Source organism: Nannospalax galili, unplaced genomic scaffold (genome assembly GCF_000622305.1).
Source record: "Nannospalax galili isolate Female #2095 unplaced genomic scaffold, S.galili_v1.0 scaffold216, whole genome shotgun sequence".
In the NCBI taxonomy this organism is placed as follows: Eukaryota; Metazoa; Chordata; class Mammalia; order Rodentia; family Spalacidae; genus Nannospalax; species Nannospalax galili.
In genome coordinates this window covers 2430572-2453758 of record NW_008339003.1, presented here as the reverse complement: position 1 = coordinate 2453758, position 23187 = coordinate 2430572, and the positions used below count along the sequence as shown (strand labels likewise).

Sequence of the window (23187 nt, the reverse complement as noted above, 5' to 3'; positions counted from 1 at the left end):
CTGGCTTTTGTGACCCCATTTTTGGGTCCCTGGTCTGGTTCTTTCCCAGTTGCTTAAAGGTGACCATGAGAGTTGCTGGACTTCGCTGCCTACAACCCTTCTCTGGGAGACCTAAGATAGTATGACTTAAAAATGCCACTTACCTACCGGGTGGCTGATGTCAACTCGTCAGGATCTAGAGCCACCTAGGAGACAAGCCTCTGGGCATGCCTGTGAGGGACTGTATAGACTAGGTTAGTCTCTGGATATACTTGAAAGGGATTATCTAGACTGACTGGGGAGATCCATCTTCACCGTGAATGGCACCAAGCTATGGACTGGGGTCTGGGACTACACAGATAGGAGAAAGCTGGCTGGACACAGCCTCATCGCTGCTTCCCGACTGTGGTGCACTGTGACCAGTGGCTTTGTTCCTGCTACCAAGACCTCCCTGCCATGGACTGTATATTCAAAACAGTGAGTCAAAATAAACCCTTTTGCCCTTAGGTTGCTTTTGCAAGGGTATTGCAGCAGTAAGACACGTAACTAATATACCTATCAACAACCCCAGACACAGGCACATACTTTTGATACTCCCAATGGGAGCAACTCATAAATCCCAGTTTCCCAACAAAATTGGCTTTTTGCCAAGCTCTGCATCAGCTTAGTCCTGCCTAGATGGACTAGGTGTACTGAGCGAGTTTCTGAGTTAACCCTTGCTCTCCCCCACACTCTCAACAGAAACTCCTACTGACTGCCTCTAAACTGACTCAATCTCTACAGCCCTCTTACAACCCAGTCCTTATATAACAGCCAGAACAACCTTTTGAAAATGCAAATCTGAGCACTACACAGAATGTCAGGGGCATTCTATTATGGGTCAACGTTACTCCTGACCACGGCCTGCAAAACTGTGTTTGTACACAGCCCTTAGCTTCCTTACAATGCTTCTGCCCCAGAGACCTTTTGATTCTTTTATTATTTTTATTTTCTGTGAATGAGTGTATTGCCTGTAATGTATATGAGTGCTCCTGTGTTGTGCAATGCCGTGGAGGTCTGAAGAGGCTGTCAGATCCTCTGGAACCAGAGTTAAGGACTGTTCATAGCCGCCATGTGGGTGCTGGGAATTGAACCTGGGTCCTCTGCAAAGAGCAGCCAGTGCTCTTATCCACTGAGCCATCTCTCCAGCCCCAAGATCTTTTTATTCTTTAAACGTGTCGAACTCCTTCTCTTCTTTAGGAACTTCCTACATGTTCTCTTTTCCAATAACCTGTTTAATCAGGCTTCCCAGCCCAGTCAACGAGGACTCAGAACAAGTATCTGCTCAAGAAAGGCTCCCCTGACCCATGGAGAGCACTCTCGGCCTAGTCACCTTGCCCTACTCCGCCTTGTGTATTTCCTAACTGGTCTGTGCCTTTCACATCCATGTCATGACCATTCTTACTGGAACAGCAAGCAAGAGGCATGAGCCTTGTATGTGTTTACTGCCAGGTCTCTCACTGCCACATGCAGCGGATTCTCCAGTGTTGCTAATCAAATGTTATTCCTAGCATTTTAAAAACAGAAAGCAAAACATCTGTAGACTTTTCTTGGTAGGTGAAGCATATTTTTACATTTACTTCCAGTCTCCTAAGTTATTCCTTTTTGTTTTCATTTAGTCAAATATTTATTGGCCAAAAGTCATAGTAGCTGTACTTTTATGGAGTAAAACTAGTAATAATCAAATAATTTATCTTTAAATGTAAAAATGCATTTATTCACAATCCTTGAGAAGTCACCATTCCTTCAAAAAATTTTTATGAACAAAAAGCCAAGAAAATTACAACAGTAGCTTATGCCAAACCAAAAATATACATTTGGTGTATATAAACTTTAAAAAGCATTGACACAGGCAATGTGAATATAGAGTACCTTTAAATTATTTCCAGTGACACGGCTACAATTTAAATTTTAAGACATATAAATAATAGCATTACCGAATATATATTTACATATTAAAAGTGTCATATTTATTTCTATGAAATTAAAAATATGACAAAAAACTACAGATACCATTTGTGTAGCAGTTTAAAGGGGCCACATGAATTTTTACATACAGCAAGAACTTTTAGTATTGATACCTGGACCTTTCTGTATCATTGAGAATGTGCACTGTCACTGCTGCAAGACAAGAGAGAAAAACACAGCACGAACACCCAGACGGCAGTGTGCTTACTAGAGTGACACTCAGTCTTCAGCAAAATCAAGGAATGCAGGTGGGGGGCTTGCTAGCCCTGGCCTTTCATAGTGATTCACAGACTTGGGGAAAAGTGTGTCACAGAATACAGCCTTAACTATATTGATATTTGTTCTATCCCATAAAGCACCTTGTATCACAAGGCAAAATAAAGTATAATAAAAGCAATAGAACCTTTCGTTATCAGAAAGGACTTTACTTACTTTGAAATACCCGTATCATCTTTTTTTAAAAAAACACTTGTCTAATACTTGCTATGTAAAATCTTTCAAAGATTATTCATTGGATATATAGAATTTTAAAAAATGAGTAAAAACTTAAGATATCAATTATGTATGTAAGGGCACCCATGCCATGCAATGCCGTGGAGGTCAGAAGAGGGCTTTGCATTCCCCTGGAAATGGAGTTAAGGATGGTTCATAGCCGCCATGTGGATGCTGGGAACCAAACTCAGGTCCTCTGCAAGAGGAGCCAGTGCTCTTAATCGTTAACCCATCTCTACAGTCCCATTAAGTATTATTTTTAATTATTATCAACTTAAGTTATCCAAATTCTGAAGTTTATTTTAATCCTAGCATCTTTTGTTCAAGTTGAATGAACATTGTATTAGGATTATGAGTCAAAAGACACCAATCAATACATCAACATTTTGGGGTTCACCTCAAATTGTATTTACTAACAGCCAACAAGATTCTAAGATGTCATCAAAGTAAATAATGTTGGAAAAGTGAACAGCATTTGAAGTGCAATCATCCCTGCTCATGTCCCCTTCACATCTGCTGAGAATGAAAAATAAGACTTTCAGTTACATAATAAAGTAGGATTGTTTAGGAAAGCAAAGTAAAACTAATAGAGATTTAAAATGCAAACGTTGACAGAGGTGAGGAAGAACGCCACGAAGAGTTGCAACAGACTGAGCTGACAGCACGGAAGAGCCACTGAACTGCACTGGACCCTGAAGCTTCCAGCTGCATGCGGCCCCCCTCCCCGTTCCCTTCTTGTAGTGTTTATAACATGGGTTCTTACTCTTGGTGTCATTTATACATTCCAGTTGATTTTAACATTTGGTCAGAACTGAGGTCACACAATTCCATCCTATCGAATCTGTTGTTCTGTATCAGACTGCTTGACACCAGAATCTGACAGTTCTAACACGGGGTTCACAAACCCAGAGTACTCAGAATTGCCATTGTCATCCATCTCGGCACTGACGAAGTCATTCTCCCACTCCAACCCGTTAGAGTCATCAGAGGCCGACGCTGGGTTGCTTCCGGTCTTCTTGGTGTACTTCAGTGCTGCCCGGAGAATGTCTTCCTCTGTCTTTGAACGCTCTCTCATTGGCAGCATCCTATTTATTCCTAGGGTTTTAGAACAGCATTTAAAGAAATCTCACTCAGGATAAAAAGCTACACTCAAAGACTCATCAGTTTCACAATGCAGTTATTGTTTGACTCAAGATTTGATTTGTGACTTAACTTACGATGCCATTATTTTTTAAAACATTTTATTTATTTTTATTTTATGTGTATTCGTGTATTGCCTGCATGTAGGTAAGTACACCCATGTCCTGCAATGCCCACGGAGGTCAGAAGAGGCTGTTGGATCCCCTGGGACTGGAGTTACGGACACTTGTTAGCTGCCATGTGGGTGCTGGGATTCAAACCCGGTCTTCTGCAAGAAGAACCAGTTTTCTTAACTGCTGAGCCATTGCTCCAGCCTCGCCATTAGTATTCTTAAGGGAAAAATCTGTGATATAATCTTGACATATACTTTAGATAAAAATGAGTCCTTAACACAAAAGAGCAATCTTGACTCAATGCTGATCATCTGCTAAGAAGACTCCTGAGTCCCAAATCAAACACAGCAGATGGACAGAGGTTTTCACTGCTATTAGTCTCCTGAGGCCAAACTGGTATCTTTGCCCAGGTCCTACCTCACCAATGACTGCAGCATTTCCTAGACAAGGACAACATGCTTCTCTAGTACTTCCTACTTCCTGATGAATATATATATATATATAATATCGTGGAATGATCCTCACCAACTGTATGAAGTTAAGCACAGTTCTATCATGAAGCCAGTCTTAGACTTAAGGAAACTGGGGCAGAAAGGTACACAGAGCACAAGGTCACGTAGCTATAAGGTGGTGAAGGGATGGAACCCAGGACTTACTTCCTGTGGAACCCAAGACTTCCTGAATGCCAGGCACTACCACTGAGCTACATCCGAGACAGGACTGAGTTTTAATTCACTCAGTCTGGCTCCAAAGTTTGTGCTCTCATGGCCCTCTCCTCCACTACAACAGATATAGATGTTTCTAGAAGAAAGAGTTCTAGATCTAGTTCTGAACAAAAGTTGTTGGTAAAATCAAAGTGTCAAAACTCTAAGAAAAACATGTCATTTTATTAGCAGATGGGCGGAAGAGAGGACAGAAATCTTTAAATTTCTAAGTGCAGAGTCAACATTCAGTTCTGTTAACAGAACTGAAATCTAGGACTGGCAGACAGATAACAAGAGAATAGATACAGTCAATGACTTTATATTCCGGCCTTAAAGAATCATATTGCACAGTAAAGAAAATGAAAAGGATATTTAAGATTTCTATCACTGTTGCCTGTCATTTCTGAAAACAAAACAAAACAAAACAAAACTAAACCACAAAGCCTCAGTTTAGTAAAACAAGTTATTTTAACTCATAAGGACTCATAAAATAGGAGCTGGGGTTGGTGAGACAGCTCAGGTGGTGAGGCATGTGCCACACAAGTACAAGGACATAAGTTGAATCCTCGTACTCATGTAAAAAGCCAGGCATAGTGGCACTTGTCATCCCAGAGCTGGAGAGGCAGATACAGATTGCCGGGGCTCCAATGGAGCTAGTTTAGCCTAATTGTCGAGCCCGGAGACCATTTCTTAAAAAACAAGGTAGACAGCTGACCTCTGGCTTTCACATGTAGACACACACATGCATGCACATACATATTCACACGCACAAAGAACAGATGCACTGGAATATTAATGTAATCATATGGCTTTATATGCAATGAATTTGTTTCCATGGTTTTCTATTTGTAAAGGACACTACACTGCACACTAACTTAGAAGTGGGTTTTCAGTGGACTTCTCTGCCTGCTCTAGCAGAACAACTCTGCTAAGAAACTGAATAATGAACCAGAAAAGTTGAATTATCTATAAATAACAACAGAATAAGTAATTAAAAGGGTTGAATAATGCTGGGCATGGTGGTGCATGCCTTTAATCCTAGCACTTGGAAGGGAGAGGGCAGCCTGGCCAACATAGGGAGGTCCAGGTCAGCCAGTGCTACATACTGAGACCCTGTCTCAAAAAAAACAAAACAAAAACAATATGAACAAGATCCTAGAAGCAGAATGAATTTAAGTGGAATGCAGATTAATCTGCACTAATGTAAGTAGAGGGCTGGGGAGGTGGGCTTCCCTGAGGAGATGGCCCAAGCCAATGCCACCTTTGATGAAGCTCTTATCTGGTTTTATTGACAAAACAGATTAGCTTGATTAAAGGGTATCTAAGATACCTACCTTGAAATTCTGTGAACTACTTAAAGCTTACTATTTTTCTTTAAATTCTATATTCTATAATTTAGTGTTCATTCTCGGATTGCCTACTTCTTAACATGAAAATGAAAATTTGAGTCAGTGAAGCAGTATTAAAAAAAAAAAAAAATTTAGTTACACTAAATGTTTAGCACCCGTGTGCCGTGCTGGATAGCTTTAGTGTCAACTTGACACACCTGGGTTGAGGGAGCCTCAATTGGGTAATTGCCTTCATTGGACTGGCCTGTGGCCATGTCCATGGGGCACTGTCTTGATTGTTGTGTGATGTGAGAGAGCCCAGCCCACTGTGGGTGGTACCACCCCTGCGCAGGTAGGCCTGTGTTGTATAAGAAATCAGGCTGAGCAGGGGCCAGGGAAGCAAGTCAGTGAGCAGCGTTCCTCCATGGCCTGTGCTCCAGCTCCTGACTCCAGGTTCCTGCCCTGAGTTCCTACCTTGGGCTCCCTGATGAACTGTGACCTGGGAAATGTAAGACAAATAAACCTTTTCCTCCCCAAGTTGGTAGTGGTCAATGTGTTTTGTCAGAGCAATGGAGAAACAAACTAGGACATGTGCCATACCCTGCACTAAGCATTTTTATATATTTAATCTACACAGTACTCAGTCCACCCAAATCTTTTATTTTTTAAATTGTTTACTCTTGCTTCTTTTTTGTATGCTAAGGATCAAACACAGGTCCTTGCACATGCTAGGCAAGCACTGTACCGCTGAGCTATATTACCTGCCTTACTCAAGTACTGTATCGTTTAGTATGTGTCCTCGAGTACATAAAACAGGAAGAATGAAGTTCTATGTAGATTTATTCTTCCCTTGTGAGAACGAACAAACTGTGACTTGCGACTTGCTGAGATTAAGTAATTTGCCTAGTGTGACTGGGAGACAGACTAGTGAAGACTCAACACTGTATCTGTGCAACAGCTTCTGCTCTACCAAAAACAATCCAAGAGTTAAACTGCTAATTGATAGTGAATCTGATGGCAAGATGGCTGAGCCAGTAAAGGTGCAAAGCACCACAACAGAGCCCAATCCCCAAGCCCTCCAGCGGGTAGAGAGTGGACTCTCGAGAATGGTCCTCTGACCTCCACACATACACACACAAACACACACACACACGCACACACACACACACAAACACACACACACACGCACACACACACACACACACACACACACACACACACACACAATGTTTTAACCCCCAGTAGTTTAAGAAAATCTGATAATGATTTTGATGGGTTGCATTCACTCAGTTTACAGAACATCAAATACATGGCAGAAGACGTTAGACCAACACAGGATGACTGTAACGTTCCAGGTGACACTGAATTACAGCACACCTTCTTCATCTTCCCACTCCAGATCTAAAGATGTGCTGTCATCATTTCCACTAGTTGATTTGGTTTTGGTCATTAAATCACAGCTGCTCTCGGTATTTGGCGTCAATACTGTGGCATCAGATGACAGTCCTGGAACACACCAAGTACAGTGAAACACCACTCGTGTTGTTTCATCTCAATATCTATTTTTCTGCGGGGTAACAAATGTCTCCCTAAGTCTTACTAGTCCTCTAAACTTCAACAAAAACAGTTATTAAAACCATTACAGCAGCAGGTTTCCATTAGGAGCAATGTAGAGACTTCCCTTTGGTCAGCTAAGGACACAACCATGCAAACTTAAACTGTAAATGCTTCAAATGGGAAGCAGCAGTCAGTTACAGAGAAAGCTGAGAAACAAAACTTAAAAAAGACAAAACAGGAAAGGCAGCCTACGTTCTCAAAAGTCTCCAAATATAACATTTTTGCTTTTAAAAATATCAATGCGTATTTAAGTCTGTGTGCGTGTGTGTGCTGGTAGCTGAGGAGGCCAAAAGAGGGCATCAGATGCCCTGGAGCTGGAGTTACAGGCAGTTGTGAGCCACCTGACATGGGTCCTCTGGAAAAGTAACCACTGAGCTATCTCCCCAGGCCCAGTTTTGATTTTTGAAGAATAACGTTAATCTTAAAAAGAAATGCATAATAAGAACACTAGTGCACTGTGCAGTACTTCCTCCTGTCTCTGCTTTTCTGGGGAAGGATGAAATCAAAATAGATGAAAATAAATCGCGAAGAGGGAATAAATTCAAATACATGGAGATTTTCCTTTGTTCCAGCTCTTTTTTTAAAGGAGTGCTAATACTATATAATTAATAACTAGGTAACTGACTTATCTGGTTAATACATACTGAAGGGCATTAGAAAAAAAAGCTGGGATTTCCAATGATCTGCTTAATGTGGCAAAAAGTAAATTGAAAATGTACAGAGAATATTTTAAAATACTTACTACTACTTCGAAAAACTTCATACTGTGACTTTACATTTCTCAAACAAGATTCAAAGTCGTCTTCTGGTCCTGAACTGTAATAATATGAATTTTAAAAGCATATTTGTACTAGATACAACAGAATGAATACTTAAGTCAGTGACAGTGCTTCTGGTTTGAAGGCCTGTTTCCAGAAGTTATGACTGCTGTTACAATCAGAGTATTTTTTTTAAATAATCAGAATATTCTAATGTAAACAGGCCATAATTTTCTTAATGCTACCATGAAACTGAAAACTGACTGGCTAATTTTGAAGTCTAATCGTCAAAGTCTAGTCCTTACAGGAAATCTATAACAACACAGCATGAGCAAGGATCTTTGGATCAGCAGGGCTATTTGTGGAAATGTAACTCTGGACTGTTTCCTCCAAAAAGAATCACATAGTCAAGAAAGCAGACAGCATAGGCTATTAATACCTGAAGGCATTCAGTTATATCACTTTCAACATGCAAGATGTCATTACTCTTAAAAATGCATAAAAATCAATTTAAATAAAGGATCTCTATCCAGCTTAAAGAAAATAAATGCTCCAATATTCTCTAATACATTTATATATGAATACATAAACATACGCATGATTTTTTGGAGGTACTACACACCCGCACCCACACGCAGAGGTACTAGGGATTGAACCCAGGGCCTTGAGCAAGCTAAAGCACATGTGTGTTGAGCTGTATGCCATTAAGTCCTGAAGAAGTAATCATTTTAGGAACTATATAAACATGAACATATTTACAAGCACCCTGAGGTGAACAATGTGGTCTCTGGAAATAGCATGCCCTATCACAGACAGAGGAGGAAACACGCTGCTCTTTACCTTTGATAGTCTCCACTGCTAGGACAATACTGCTGCACAACTCTCTGTCTCTCTTGCTTTGGAAACACAATAATACAAAATCATTCTGCTGTAAAGTTACATTGAAAAAAACACCAAAACAAACAAACAAACAAACAAACAAAAAACCCCCAAACCATGCAAGGCCAAAAGCATTCCCTGCCTAGGTTCTAAAGGAAAAGTTAACTGTTATTTCACTTCCCTTCATCACTACCCACCTTCTACATCCTCTAATTTACGGGTAGCATTTTTCTCAGTTTATCAGTACATAATGGTCAAGTGCTTAGAATATTCACTGTGGTGTGAAACAGCCAACTTATAAACAGATCTGCGCTGGTGTCCTTACCATACTTAACACACCTAAGTGCTTCCTAGTAACTAGAAAGATGAGGCAGAAAAGGAACTGTTAGAACAAACTTGAGGTTCTATTTAACATAAGGAGTAAATCCAAACAAGGATTTACAAGGCTTGGCTGAGTTGACTCGGATCTTTTTTTTGGGTCTTTTTGAGACAGAGTCTTCCTATAGCCCCAGCTGGCCTGGAACTCACTATGTAGACCAGGCTGGCCTCAAACGCACCAAGATCCACCTGCCTCTGCCTCCTGAGTGCTGGGATTAAAGGTATGTGCCACCATGCTTGGCGCATATCCTTTTTTGAAAAAAAAAATATTTTTTTGTGTGTATGAATGTATCGCCTACATGTATGCAAGTGTACCCATATTGTAGAATGCCCACGGAAGTCAGAAGAATGTCAGAAGTGGGTGTTGGATCCCCTGAAACTGGAGCTGGGAATGGTTGTCAGCTGCCATGTGGGTGTTGGGAACAGAACCCAGGTCCTCTGCAAGAGCAGCCAGTGCTCTTAACAGCTGAGCCATCTCTCCAGCCCCAACTCAGATCTTATAAAGAAAGGCAACCGACCATTTGGGATTCAAGGCAACATTCTACAGACCTGTCAGAGTTGTGGCTTTGATAAGTTAGTAGCTGTGTATTCCTGTCAGTCTTTACCTCCTGCTTCTTCATCTGTAGATTACAGATGACTATTTCACTGTCATTGCAGACCCTGGCTTATTATGAAAAGCAAATGAATTGCTGCATGTCTGTATATTTGTGTGCCTGTGTGTAGTATGTAGAATATACATTCCTATAGCAAACATTTAATCAAGGAAGCAAGAGCACAGAGAACATAGACCACTGAAACTGACGCACGCTGCACATGGGATCTCTATTCTCTCAAAGACACAGTAGAGAATGTATTATAAAAGGAAAGCCAAAAGAAAGTTTCATAGAATATGAAAGTGAGTTTTAAGTTTTCCACTATTTAGAATGTACTAAAAACAAAACCAAAACAAATCTAACACCCAAGAGTGAAAAAAACGCAGTTCATACAGAAATTAATGGGAGACATGATTTCTCAGTCTGTCTAAATTTTGGACTACTGAACACTTTGTACCACTACCACTGTAGCAGTGGATCCCTGGGTAACTTGGAAGGAAGACACCAAGTAGCAGACTAGCTGGCACCACTGTGAGCTAGCTGAGGGTTGGTTCTTCAGCTTCCTCATCTAGAGAGTTCACATATCGCCTTTCTCTTAGGATTGCTGTGAGGCTGAAACACAGTAACCTACTGAGTAGGGATCCTGACACTCAGCCATGGCTCTGTATGTCTGTTCCTGACAGCTGTCAGGCACTATGTGATGCCATATTGCTGCCATGTCATGGTACGATAAGGTAAATCTACCTTCCCTGATAGTATGCTCCAGATTTCTTAGGACCTGAACTCTCAACGTCCCAAATGTGAGTAAAGTGACAATTAAACTATACCCTTGTGGGGCATCAATCATATGGCTCACCTGGTATTAAGAATAAGATCCTTGCAATTCAAAGAATTGTTTTTTAAAATCTTCATGAAAACACACTAAAATGCTTTGGAAATTATATTCAAGACTAGTTTGGAAATATTTTCCCTCTAAAGAAAAATTTTCCCTCAAATAATTGAAATTTAGAGCACTGAAGTTCACTTTTAGGGTCCACTAGAATTCGCTTTCTCTAGCCTAAAGCTAAACACCATTTAATATTAAGTATGTAATTTTAAATTATTTCTAGAAGTTGATTATTGCCTTTGAGTTTCTAAGAATATATGCACAAACACGTTCTCCATTAAAGAAGAAGCCGTTGATTCTAGGGGAAGTCCCAACTTGGATTTGTCAGAGAAAAGCAGGAGAGAAGCAAGGCTGATGTAGGTTGGGGTCTTTTCCCCTCACCTCCAAGAGCTTTCGCTGCCTCGCTGCCCTGGCTGCTTCCCGCTGGGCAGCATATAAAGCTTCTTCTTCTAGCCTTAACTTCTCTTCTTGTGAGGCTAACTGTGCATGAACAAAACGATAAGGATTAACAAAATTAGAACCTAACTGCTCTAAAAACCAGTTTCCATTCACAAAACAAAAAATAAATCATGAATAATTGAGATCTACAAAGTATATCAGAATTGCTATCTGTGACTGTTCATTTCAGATTCTCCTCTTATAAAATAACACAGATGACATCAAAGACATTACAAAACTCTTAGAAAATACAATCCCTTCATTTTTGGCATCCTTCTAAGGCTTAGTGCCCTGACTACAAAGTCAAAGACCCTTAAAACCACAGCTACTCACATCTCTGCTTTGCCCAAATTCATGTCTCTCCACCTAACTGACATGCGTGTACATTTCTCAATTTTATACTGTCATTATTCAAAATCTGTTTTCAAGTTTAATTTCCTAACAGCATACACACTGCTTAGTACTCGATGGCAAATCTAAGTTAATTCAAGCATCAACCTATTTTTTCTTTAGACTAGTATTAGAATCTATTGTTTACATTAAATCTACATTTGAAATCACTGATATGAAACAAATGTTTTACATTTTGATTTTATTTATTTACTTATTTTTTAGTGTTGCAGATTGAACCCAGGGCCTTGACTGTAGCCAAGTATTCTACTGCTGAGCTATATGGCTAGGAGTTGACTTTTTTTTGAGACAAGAGTCAGGCTAGCCTTAAACTTGCTATGTTCCCCAGACTAGCCTCAAACTCACATCTTCCTGTCTGTACCCATCAAGAGCTGGGATTCTAGGCAATGTACCATACGCCCAGTTCACAAAACTGCTTTTTAGGTGTAATTCTGTTTCGTTCAGTCATAATGAAACTATAATTATATGCCATATATGTAAGATTCATGATTGTTAGAAGTACTTAAGTTTATTGAGAACAAAACCCCCAAACAAACAAAAGCTTAAACAGAATTCTGTTGTGAAACAGAATAATCTGTTTCAAAGTCGATTTTAAGCACAAGGAACTTTTTCTTGCTAGCATTCCTGCTAGCAAATTAAGAAATTGTCTTTAGAAGATGATTTCTTTATTACTTGGTATCACACAATCTCTTAAAATGAAATCAAACTAAGAAAATTATAACAAGCTGCTTTTAAATCATTTTTAATCTACAGGTATTGAAATATAGGTCCAATGACTGCTGGCCACACATGAGGCTTCATCTATGTGTTTAAGCAACAAGAGAGACTACTTACCTCTTTCTGTATTTTCCTATCAAGATCTTTCTGTTTTTCAGCAATAGAATCATAATGCCTCTCTTGTAAGTGAACAATTTCTTCCTCAGTAAGTGGCCTAGAGAAAAAAAAGGGAAGGGAAAGGAAACAGAAAAACAAAACCCTCTGATGAACCCGAGTCCAAATAAAACCACAAGACCAGTGAAACTCTGAAATTTTACTGCCAACAATGTTTTCTAAAATATTTTATTATTTTTATTTTATGTGTATGAGTATATTGCCTGCATGTATGCAAGTGCACCTGTATCATGCAATGTCCACAGAGGTCAGAGGAAGGCATTCGATCTCTTGGAACTGGAGTTAGGGTTGATTGTTAGCAGCCATGTGGGTACTGGGATTCAAACTCAGGTCATCTCCAAGAGCAGCCAGTGCTCTTAACCTCTGAGCCATCTTCTCCAGCCCCTCAAAATGTTTTAAAGCAACTGGATACAACTTCAATTGTTAAGTAAAAGCTATCTATTGTAATACTATAATAGTCTATGTATCAGCAGTTAAGTAAGATGATACAATTTTTTTTTCATTATAGCCTTTTAAGAAATGTGAACTCTGCTAACCTTTATAGGCTTTCTCTAGCCATCTAGCCCACGGGCATCCTACACTCTCAAACATGTATCACAGACTATAAACTCGGTACACTGTACACTGATCTCAGGGCTTTACTTTCAGAACCCTATCTACCTCTCTGGCCTCCCCAAGCCCTTCGTCCATGGTCCATTTAGTCAGGTTTCCGAGCAGTTCCATAAAGGCTGTTGAACTGCTTTTCACACCTCATTCTGAAGCATCATCTCTAGGATACACTTTCCTCTGAAACAGAGATCACATTTACTTTTTATATATTTATTTTTGGCAATGCTAGAACTTGAACCCAGGGCCTTGCATATACTACCCCTTATGCATTCGAGGCAAACACTCTACCCCCACCCTTGTTTTTTGAGAAAGGCAATCCTCCCAGTGTGGGTATATAAGCCTATTTTCACCTGTGCCTGCCACTCAAGAGCTTGCGCTACAGACCTGCAGCATCAAACAGAGTCCATGCTTGAGTCTGTAATTCTAATGTCTAGCACTGCTACATGACAGCTGCATAATAATGCTTGCTAAACTAAACAGTGTCTAAGGCCCATGTCCTGCAAATATGAAACAATGTGAAAATATTCTCCTGACATGAAGGACTGTCCTTCAAGTTAAAGGCAGATGATTCTTTTACAAGTACTGCATGCAATTTTAATAGCAAATAAGGCTACTTAAATACATTATACTACCAAGGTTTGAGTTACTTTTGAAGTTGTAAAAGTTGTTTTGATTCGTAGAGTTTTAGAATATCATAAAGAAGGAAAGGGGGCAATGCCGGAAACACAAAAGGAAACGTATTTATCAATATGAAGTGGCTTTTAGAAACCTAAAAGAAGCCAGGTGTGGTGGTGGCGCACGGCTTTAGTCCCAGTGCTCGGGAGGCAAAGGCAGGCGGATCTCTATGAGAGTGAGGCCAGTCTGGTCTACATAGCAAGTTCCAGACCAGCTGAGGCTACAGGGAGACTTTATCTCCAAAAAAGGAAACTAAAAGATATATAACCTAGGCTCAATAAAAAGTACTGAGACACTGATATAATCAAAGTTTTTACTCTTTAAAACAGAATTTTGGAAATGGATGATTTGTCTCAATTTCACAGAAAGAGAAAATTAGGGTTCTGAAACATAAACTGCTTCAAAGAAGCCCATGATAAGGTCTGAGTTCTCAGAGACCTTCTTAAGAGTCCACACACTCTTTTCGCTGCTTAAAAACCCTTACCTGTGGCTGCTTCCTGGACTCTCCCCCTGCATGGAGGTAAACAAAGAATTTTCACTAGTTGAATTCAATTCAAAGCAAGCCAATTTCCATCTCATCAAAAACATTTTCTTACTTACCTGTTTCTGTCACATTAGGCAAATTTCATTATCAAAAGAATTTGAAACAAAAACCTTTACTGTTTTATATTTTAAAGACAACTCAGTTTAATACTTCGCTCAATCATATACCAACAATTTGCTAGATATTTCTTATTTTTCTAACAAATATTTGTTACTTTTGCAATGAACCTCCACAGCTAGGATGCCCCAGGTAGCACTCACCATGCTCTCAATGCAGTTTGTCTTCACCATCAGATTCCAAAGCTCAAGATTTACATTCCTACTGAAATGTTCCTTTATATGTAGTGTTCCATTGCTTGCAAGTTTGTGATTTGTCTGTGGTTTCACTGTGCAGAAAACCCTGGCACAGGAAGACCCTGCCTTAAAATACCCCAAAGTATAGTGCCCATGTGCTGCTTGGTGTTCCTAAGCACAAGAAGGCTGTAATGTGCCTCGTAGAGACACTATGTGTGGCAGGTGAGCTTCACTAAGGCATGCAAACAGTCTGTTCAAGTTCAAAGATAATGAATGAGTCAGTAGTATATGCTAAGGATGTTTTCACCAGAAACACACATGAAACAGGCTTATAAACCAATCAGGTGATGATGTGACCAGAGGCTTCAGGAATCTACCCCTATATTTACCCTAGGAGATAATACTTGCTAACTCAGCACTCATTGATACAACTACAAGAAAAACTGGATATATTCATGGGATGTAACTACAAGAAATTAGGAGCAGGGGCTGCAGCCACCGCTCAGTGGTCACAAGCATGCACGGCTCTTGCAGAAGACCCAAGTTTGGGTCCCAGAACCCATGTCAGGCAGGTCACAGTAGCTATCACTCCAGCTCCAGGGATACAACACCCTTTTCTGGACTTGGCAGGCATTGCACTCATGTGCATGAAGCCACACTCAGATACACACACACACATAATTAAAATACATACATAGCTGGGCATGGTGGTTTATGGCTTTAATCCCCACACTTGGGAGACAGAGACAGGTTAGAGCTATGGTTAGAGTTCTTTGAGTTTGAAGCCAGCCTAGCCTACACAGCAACTTCCTGGCCAGTCAGGGCTACACAGTGAGATCCTGTCTCAAAACTAACAAACAAACAAACACATATTTATATATGCACAAACAAAAATTAAACAAGAAATTATAATTGACTGGCTCAATTTTCTTTCACAAGGCAATGAAACTCAGTAGTTGTTTTGTTATTCTAAGACTAATTTGGACTTATAAATATTTCTTATACTTGGATATAAACTATATCCAAGACCTCAAATACATCATGGAGTTAACAGTAGATATAAAATTCCAGATGGTCCAAATTAATTTCAGAAGCAGCACCACAAAACAGAATGATATTTAACTAGGACAAACACATGTGGAAACACTGGTTAACAGAAAACAAGAACAAGCCAAAAGCCCTTAACCAATCAAATAAAAAGCACCTTAGGAAAACAAGTCAAACGACAAGTCTTCTGAACTGCAGTATGTTGCTGAGAAGAAACAGGAGGCTGAAAGAACGACTGTTTGTGAAGAAAAAGGCACGAAGGTGAAGACGGCCTTGGGAAGGGGAGGAGGGAAGGTTCATGAACTCTGGTGTTGCTTCATTAGGCAAACAAAGGGCTATGCAGTTTTCTAACCTGCATCCTACTAGATGATGTATAGACACTTTTTTTAGACACTTAAAAATCTTTTTTGATTTATTTTTATTTTATGTGTATGAGTGTCTTCCTTGCCTGTATATATGTGCACCACATATGTGTAATGCCCGCGGAGGCCAAGAAAGGCTGTTGGATCCCCTGGAACTAGAGTTACTGATGACTGCTAGCCACCATGTGGGTGCTGGGAACTGAACCTGGGGCCTCTGCAAGAGCAGCCAGTGCTCTCAACAGCTGAGCCAGCTCTCTACCGCTGTATTATTTCTTGAAAGGCTTTATATCAAATTAACTTGGGAGATGCTGAGTTGGACAAGTTTCAATTACTGTAAGAATACTCTGAGGTGATTCAATATGCTAGCATCCTATACATACCAGGAATGTTGAGCTAAAGCTTAATTTACATTAAAACTTTAAAATTACATTTTACTTGTGTGTGTGTGTGCATGCGCCATGAACAGGTGTGGAAGTCAGAGGACAACGCATGGGAATCGGTTCTTTCTTTCCACCATGTGAACCCTGGGTATCAAATTCAGGTCATTACACTTCGCAGCTACTATCTTTACCCTTTGAGCCATCTCACTGGCCCCAATTGTTTAATTTTTTTTCAAAGAAAAGTTGGATACATGTTCTTCTTAGGGGAGAAAAAGAGAAAGAAATCCAGAATCTAGAGTCAGAACTTGTAGCACTTGCCATGTAACCACCTGCAGAGATGTGGGAGGAGGCCCCTGGGAGGGTAAGCAGTTTGCACCAACTCACACCATTAGAGTTGAGTTAGCACAAAAACTGAAGTTCTCCTAATTACACCTCTGCAGAGTAGATGTCTAGCACATTTCACTGACTCTAAAATGTTTTTTTTTTTTTTTTTTTTTATATTTTAACGTTGCTATACTTAGGATTCATCTTAAAACTGACTGAGTTTTAGATAAACTGAGATACAGAAACTCAACATTAAGCAGTTGATGAGAGGTAACGGCTATGGCCAGAAACTGACTTTACCCTCTGAACACATTCCAACCTCAAAAATTCACAAAACTATGAATTCTAGATTGGTGAAGTATTCTACTTTTATAAAGGAAAGGCATTTGAAATACCCCTTTGTGAAGTTTCTGGAGTTCTATAAAAGGAAAACAACAACAACAACAAACACATACACACACCCCATAAAACCCCCCAAAACAGTATTATAAACACAATATAGTAGAAAATTTCAAATTCTTACTAATGTAAATTAATCTAAAAAGGAAATGACATAGAAGAGACAAAAAGTAAAAATAAAATTAAATAAAAATTGCTGCAACTAATATGGTGATTAGTAAGAACAAGCAAGTTAAGTACTTACCTCCTCGCTCTCTACTAGATTCTCAAACTGAAAGTACAAAACGTAAGTGTCAGGAGGGGTATGTGTTCAGTGTATGTAGCTCACAAGAAACTTTGTCATTTTTAGTACCTTAAAAGTAATTCTCTTTTACATACAGCAGAAATAGCATTATAAACTAAAACTTGTACCTGATTTTTAAATCCACACTATGAGAAATTTCCACTTGAAAACTGAACAAATTAGTTAATGTCCTAAAAACAGAAATTAAGAAACTAAGCCAGGTGTGGTGGTGTACATCTTTAAACTCAGCACTTGGGAAGCAGAGGCAAGAAGAGCTCTGTGAGTTCAAGGCTAGCCTGGTCTACATAGCAAGTTCCAGGCCAGCCAGAGCTACACGGTGAGACCCTATCTTAAAAAAAGAAGAAGAAGAAAAAAAAAAAAGACTAAAAAGAGCCAAAAAAGCATTTCTTTAAATAACTGTGTGCATTCACTCATTTCTGCTCATTTACTTACTTACTGAACATCTACTAGCTGGGAGTGATAGTCTTTTTAAAGGGTTAGGAATGTAGATAATTTATAATATAATAAAATACTATTATAACAAATGACCTCTGTAAGACATTACTATTATATTATTAAAATATTTGCATTAAAAAATATAGCTTGACAAGTAGCTACTTAAAGGAAAAAAAACCAGAAGAATCTATAAGCTGCTCAAAATTAACATTTTTTGTATTAGTTCATGTTTTTTAAATAAATCCCTAGTTCGCTGCTGCCTATTTCAGACAGGAAGCAGGGAGTATGATGTTCACATCCGACAGCCCAGTAGTTTGGGACTAGAATTTATTTTGTGCTACTTGTAAACTGGATATTATAGTTTGATTTCTCTGCTGGCCTAAGCCTCTGAGTGGCTACTCTGGCTTCTCAGTGGCCCAGCAAGAACACACGCAGCGGCGTTCCCAAGCGCCTGGTGGAGTGCTCCATGCAGCGAAAACACCTCGACACTTCCTCGGTGAAACACCTCGACACTTCCTCGGTGGATTCGTGGCTCTGACTCTGCTGCACTCAGCTCATGCTTCCCCATGGCCCCAATTATTCTTCTGTCCATTAGAAATCACAACACTGGGCCAGGCCTGGTAGTGCAGGCCTGTAATCCCAGCTACTCTGGAGACAGAGGCAGGAGGAAAGTTCCAAGTCAGCCTGTATAACAGACTGAGCATGAAGCCACCTGTGCAACTTGGTGAGCCCCTGTCTGAAAATAGAAACTACAACTTCATAAGTCCCTGTGGTTAAATGAAAAGTTAAAAAAAAAAAAAAAGAAAATAAGAAAGCTGAGTGCATACCGAGCATTTGTGATCCGGACTCCAAAACCAGCTAATGGTACTGAAATAAACAATCCATGCTAAATCTGGGTCTGAGTCCTTCCCAATTAACTCAAAGGAAAAGAATTCCAGACAGTTTGACTCCTATGAAAGCTCCTAGGACTCACCTCTATGGTTAAGTGTTCCCCTCTTGAGCATGTTCTAAAATACTTGGATCTGGGAAGAAAAACAGAAGAAAAAAAGAAAAAGAAAAAGAACTTTAAAATCACTAGTAACTCTAAAACTGAATTAATATTTGGGCACGTTACATCCTTCAACAAACAACTTTAAATTTTCTAATCTAGAGTACCTTGTATTTCTAAAAAAGAGGAAAATTTATCCAAGATTATAAAGTGTGGAGTTTTGAACTACATTATGAGTTTAACAGTTTTGTTAATCAACCAGTCCTTCTTTATATTGGCACTACTACTAAGACTATGTAATAAGTTAATTCACATGATTATGACAGATAACAGACTACAACTGCATTTTAAATTTTATCTCATTTTATTGTATCAGTGAAAACATTTGATTAAAAATGAGGGTGAGTATGATCATATTATATACTTGTGGGTTTTTTTGGTCTTTTTGAGACAGGGTCTCCCTGTAGCCCCAGCTGGCCTAGAACTCACTATGTAGACCAGGCTGGCCTCACAGACATCTATGTTCCCAGCTGGCTGGGAACTCAGAGCTCTGGCTCCTAAGTGCCAGGATTAAAGGTGTGTACTACCATGTCCATTATATACTTATGAAAATGCCTTCGTAAAATCCATTATTATGTATAATCAACATATGCTAATAAAAATCATAAAAAATTTAAAGGTCCTTTAAAAACACATGAAAAAACTGTACTAAAAAATCTTGATTTTTATTTCTGCTCCTCTCATTGAAATTTAGATGTAGTTAAGTAAATACCTGCTTTATCAGGCCCATTCAAACATGTCTGTGTTCTACTGCAATACCAAGTCCATCTAGGACAGAGTCATTTAGATCCCTTTCCTACTGGAGTGCCAGGAAACCTGAAGGCTCGAACTCGCAATGACGCTCATTAGAGTTGCCAAAGTTATGAAGGAAAGGGTGGCCAGGGATTGTGGGGCACACCTTTAATCCCAGCACTGGAGAGACAGAGGCAGGGGGACCTCTATGAGTTTGTGGCCAGCCCAGTCCATATAGCGAGTTCCAGGCCAGCCAGGGCTACACAGTGAGACTCTCAAAATTCTGAAAAATAAGTGAATAAGTAAAATGTAAACATTTTTAAAAATTAAACAAGGGAAGCCCTGAAATGGGGAGCCATATTCACTCTTGAAGTTTGGAATTTGCTAGTGTTTTTGGACAGAAAACCCCTCTTCTAAAAATGGGGTGATTTCTGGGGCTAGGACAAGTCTGGAGCTTTGTTATTATGTGGATGTGTGCATGGAGGGGGCTCACAGTTTCAGTAAAAGAAAATGCCGTATTATTGTGACTAAAGAATAAAAATGGCAATGAAATTACAGTTGCTGTTTTTCCTGCTACAATATTTCTAAGCTGACGGGTGGTACGATGGTTAATCTTCATTGTCAACTGGAATGGATTCTGATCACCTGAGTGCCTTATGAGGGCATTTCCCTAAGAATAAACTGAAAGGAGGCTCCACCATGAATTTGGGGGGACATTGTCTAAGTTTCATTCCCTGTTGCTGTGATAAAATACTCTAACAAAGCAACTTAAGGGAGAAAGGGCTTCTTTGTACAAATCCAGGCTACAAGTCATCACTGTGGGACAGTCAAGGCAGCAGGAGCTGGAAGCTGGTAGTCACAGCACATCCACAGTAAAGAGCAACAAATGAACGCAAACCTGCTAGTGCTTGGCTGGCTTTCTTTTCATCTAGTCGAGGGCTCGGCCCATGTTATGGTGCCGTACACACCCAGAGTGGGTCCTCCCGTCTCAATTAGCCCAAGTGAGAGCATGGGTTAACAAACAAACTCACAGGTCAACGTAATTGAGACAATTCCTCACTGAGACGCCCATCCCAAGTGATTCTAGAAGGCATCAAGCTGACAATTAAAACTAGTCCTCGTAGACACCACTCCTTGGGCAAGGTCCTGGACAGGTAAGAGCGGAGGAAGGAGAAAGGCAGCAGAGGTCCGGCACTTCTCTGACGCTGCTCTGCCACTGCATGAGCAGCACTGCCATGCCTCCCTGGTCGTGATGGATTACACCCTCTGAAAACTGTGCCAGACAAGCCCTTGCTCCTACATTGCGTATGTCACATATTTTAGCCAAACAACCAGTTGGTACTTTGTTTCTATTCCCTCCCAACATTACTGATTAAAAGTAGGGGGTTCTATACTATGTTTTAACAGATCTCGTGGAATATATCCAGCATTAAACATGGTATAATTCTCTAACCACCGAGGGCCTTCCACTCTCCTCATTCATCAAGCAAACCCAGAAAACAGCTGACACTGGACTTCTGCTTCGGGTGTCCACTGTCTACCTGTAACCATCACCCCCAGACCCGAAAGAACAATCTGTCTAATTCACCACTTTAAAAAAAAAAAACAAAAAACATGGCCTCTCTATGTAGACCAGGCTGGCCCTGAGTTCACAGGATCCGCCTGCCTCTGCCTCCCCAGTGCTGGTCAAGATGTATACCACCACACCCTGCTTGCCTCTGATTAAACTATTCCTTTTGAGGCTTATTGAGTGGCATAACTGAAAAACAAAATGAAGTTCAGTAATTCTAGAATCCAGCAGCATGAACTAAACCTTAAAGCCAGGCAGGATACTGTCAAAACCAAGGGAAACAAATGCTACACTATACTTAAAAGATGCAAGAATACTATTCTGTCCAAATTTTACGATTGTGTGTGCACACACGTACACGTGGTTTTTGTTTTATTTTCCATTTTTTAAATTTTTAAAATTTTTTGAGACAGTCTCACTATGTAGTCCTGGCTGGCCTATAACTCAGAGATCAGCCTGCCCCTGCCTCCTGTGTGCTAGAACTAAACTCACGTGCCACTACACCCGGCTTACACAAATATTTTTAGTAGAAGCCAAAAGCACTTCTGTCCTCTCTACCCACAACTGGTTTCAGAGAACAAAATTTCTGGTCTGACTCTGATTCTCTAATTGGCCAAATTAAACCAGATCTCATCTGACTGGTTCAGAAAAGAGAAAAGAAAGCAGAAGACAGATCATAGTCCAGCTAATGGCTAATCATAAAGTACATTTCAACTACAATTTTCAATAAAAATTGAACCTTGGAAAGATAGAAAACAAAGTCAGTAAAAGCTTGATTCCTATTGTTCAATAACTAGAACATTTTATTTTCTTAAATTTGGAGAAACCCCCCCCCCACTATTTTAATGACTTGGAGGTTTACAGCTCTATGTGCTACAACTGACAAAAGACAACAAGGCATTAACCTAGTGGAGAGCACACTTACGTTTCCTGAGTGCTTGTTCTAGAACTCACCTAAGTTTTCCTATGTATTTTATATGCTTCCTTTGCACAACAGTCCATGGGTACTGCGAACCTAGAGAGATCTTCACTGTCCAGAATGATAGGCACTAGCCATGTGTGGCTACTGAACAACTGAATTTGTTGAATTCTGATAATGATGAAATGTCAAATACAAACTAGACTTTAAAGGCAGCACAAAGTAACGGCACTGCCTACTCTAACAATTAATCTCTTTTCAACACGTATGTATTGTCAAACAAGCTTAGCTCTTCTGTGATCCGTCCTCTTGCTGTCTAATCTGTCAGTTCTACAGCTGAGAACATTCCGGTGTGTGCCCATGCTCTAAGTGTACGCACTTGCTATGGAGTGCTATTCTCAGTAAATGATCTAGCACACTCTTAGAAGGAAAAGTACTTTGTACTACTCACAAGACACTTTATTTCTATTATTAAACTGACTGCATTTTCACAAAACTTTCACCAAGTATTAGAAGTAACTGTCGATATTCAAAGAAAATCGGTCTAATCCTTTTAATCATAGTAGCTATAAATACAGGAAAACAGTCATCCTACTTTTTAGAACTACTGTTAGCAGATAAATGGGTCACACTGTACAAAACTCTCTAAGTGTACTGGAGAGAGAGGGAGAGACAGGGAAGGAACAAGAGTGCAGCAGTATGCCGCCTGGGGCTTTCCTGTCGCACTTACAAGTGGAACAGGAGGGTGAAAAGCCTTCTCTGCCTTCGTATTTGCAGTGTGTAACCAAAGTGACGGAACTTTTCAGAAGCAGAGTTTATTAAGAAATTTGAATACGGATTTAAGCCCTAGGGTTAAGAGAAGGAAAAGACACACCTGAAAATGTAGCTGTGGGCTTCTCAAGCTACTAAACTTCAAATTAGCCTGATTTACA

The 23187-nt window shown here is 39.9% G+C and overlaps 1 protein-coding gene across 2 annotated transcripts in view; it reads right to left on the bottom strand.

Annotated features, from left to right (window-relative positions):
• Positions 1-2455: 2455 nt before the first annotated feature.
• Positions 2456-23187, bottom strand: part of Ap1ar (adaptor related protein complex 1 associated regulatory protein) — a 32579-nt gene continuing 11847 nt past the window's right edge. Inside the window, exons 2-10 of one of the 2 annotated variants that reach the window (XM_008833711.3) lie at positions 18960-19008; positions 17492-17518; positions 14383-14408; positions 12558-12654; positions 11256-11354; positions 8979-9034; positions 8123-8196; positions 7141-7269; positions 2456-3573 (exon numbers count right to left, since the gene is read on the bottom strand). In XM_008833711.3, the coding sequence (XP_008831933.1) occupies positions 3311-3573; positions 7141-7269; positions 8123-8196; positions 8979-9034; positions 11256-11354; positions 12558-12654; positions 14383-14408; positions 17492-17518; positions 18960-19008 (820 nt within the window). In that variant the 3' untranslated portion in view covers positions 2456-3310. The remainder of the gene's footprint in view (positions 3574-7140; positions 7270-8122; positions 8197-8978; positions 9035-11255; positions 11355-12557; positions 12655-14382; positions 14409-17491; positions 17519-18959; positions 19009-23187) is intronic. The other variant, XM_008833712.3, reaches the window with a different exon arrangement.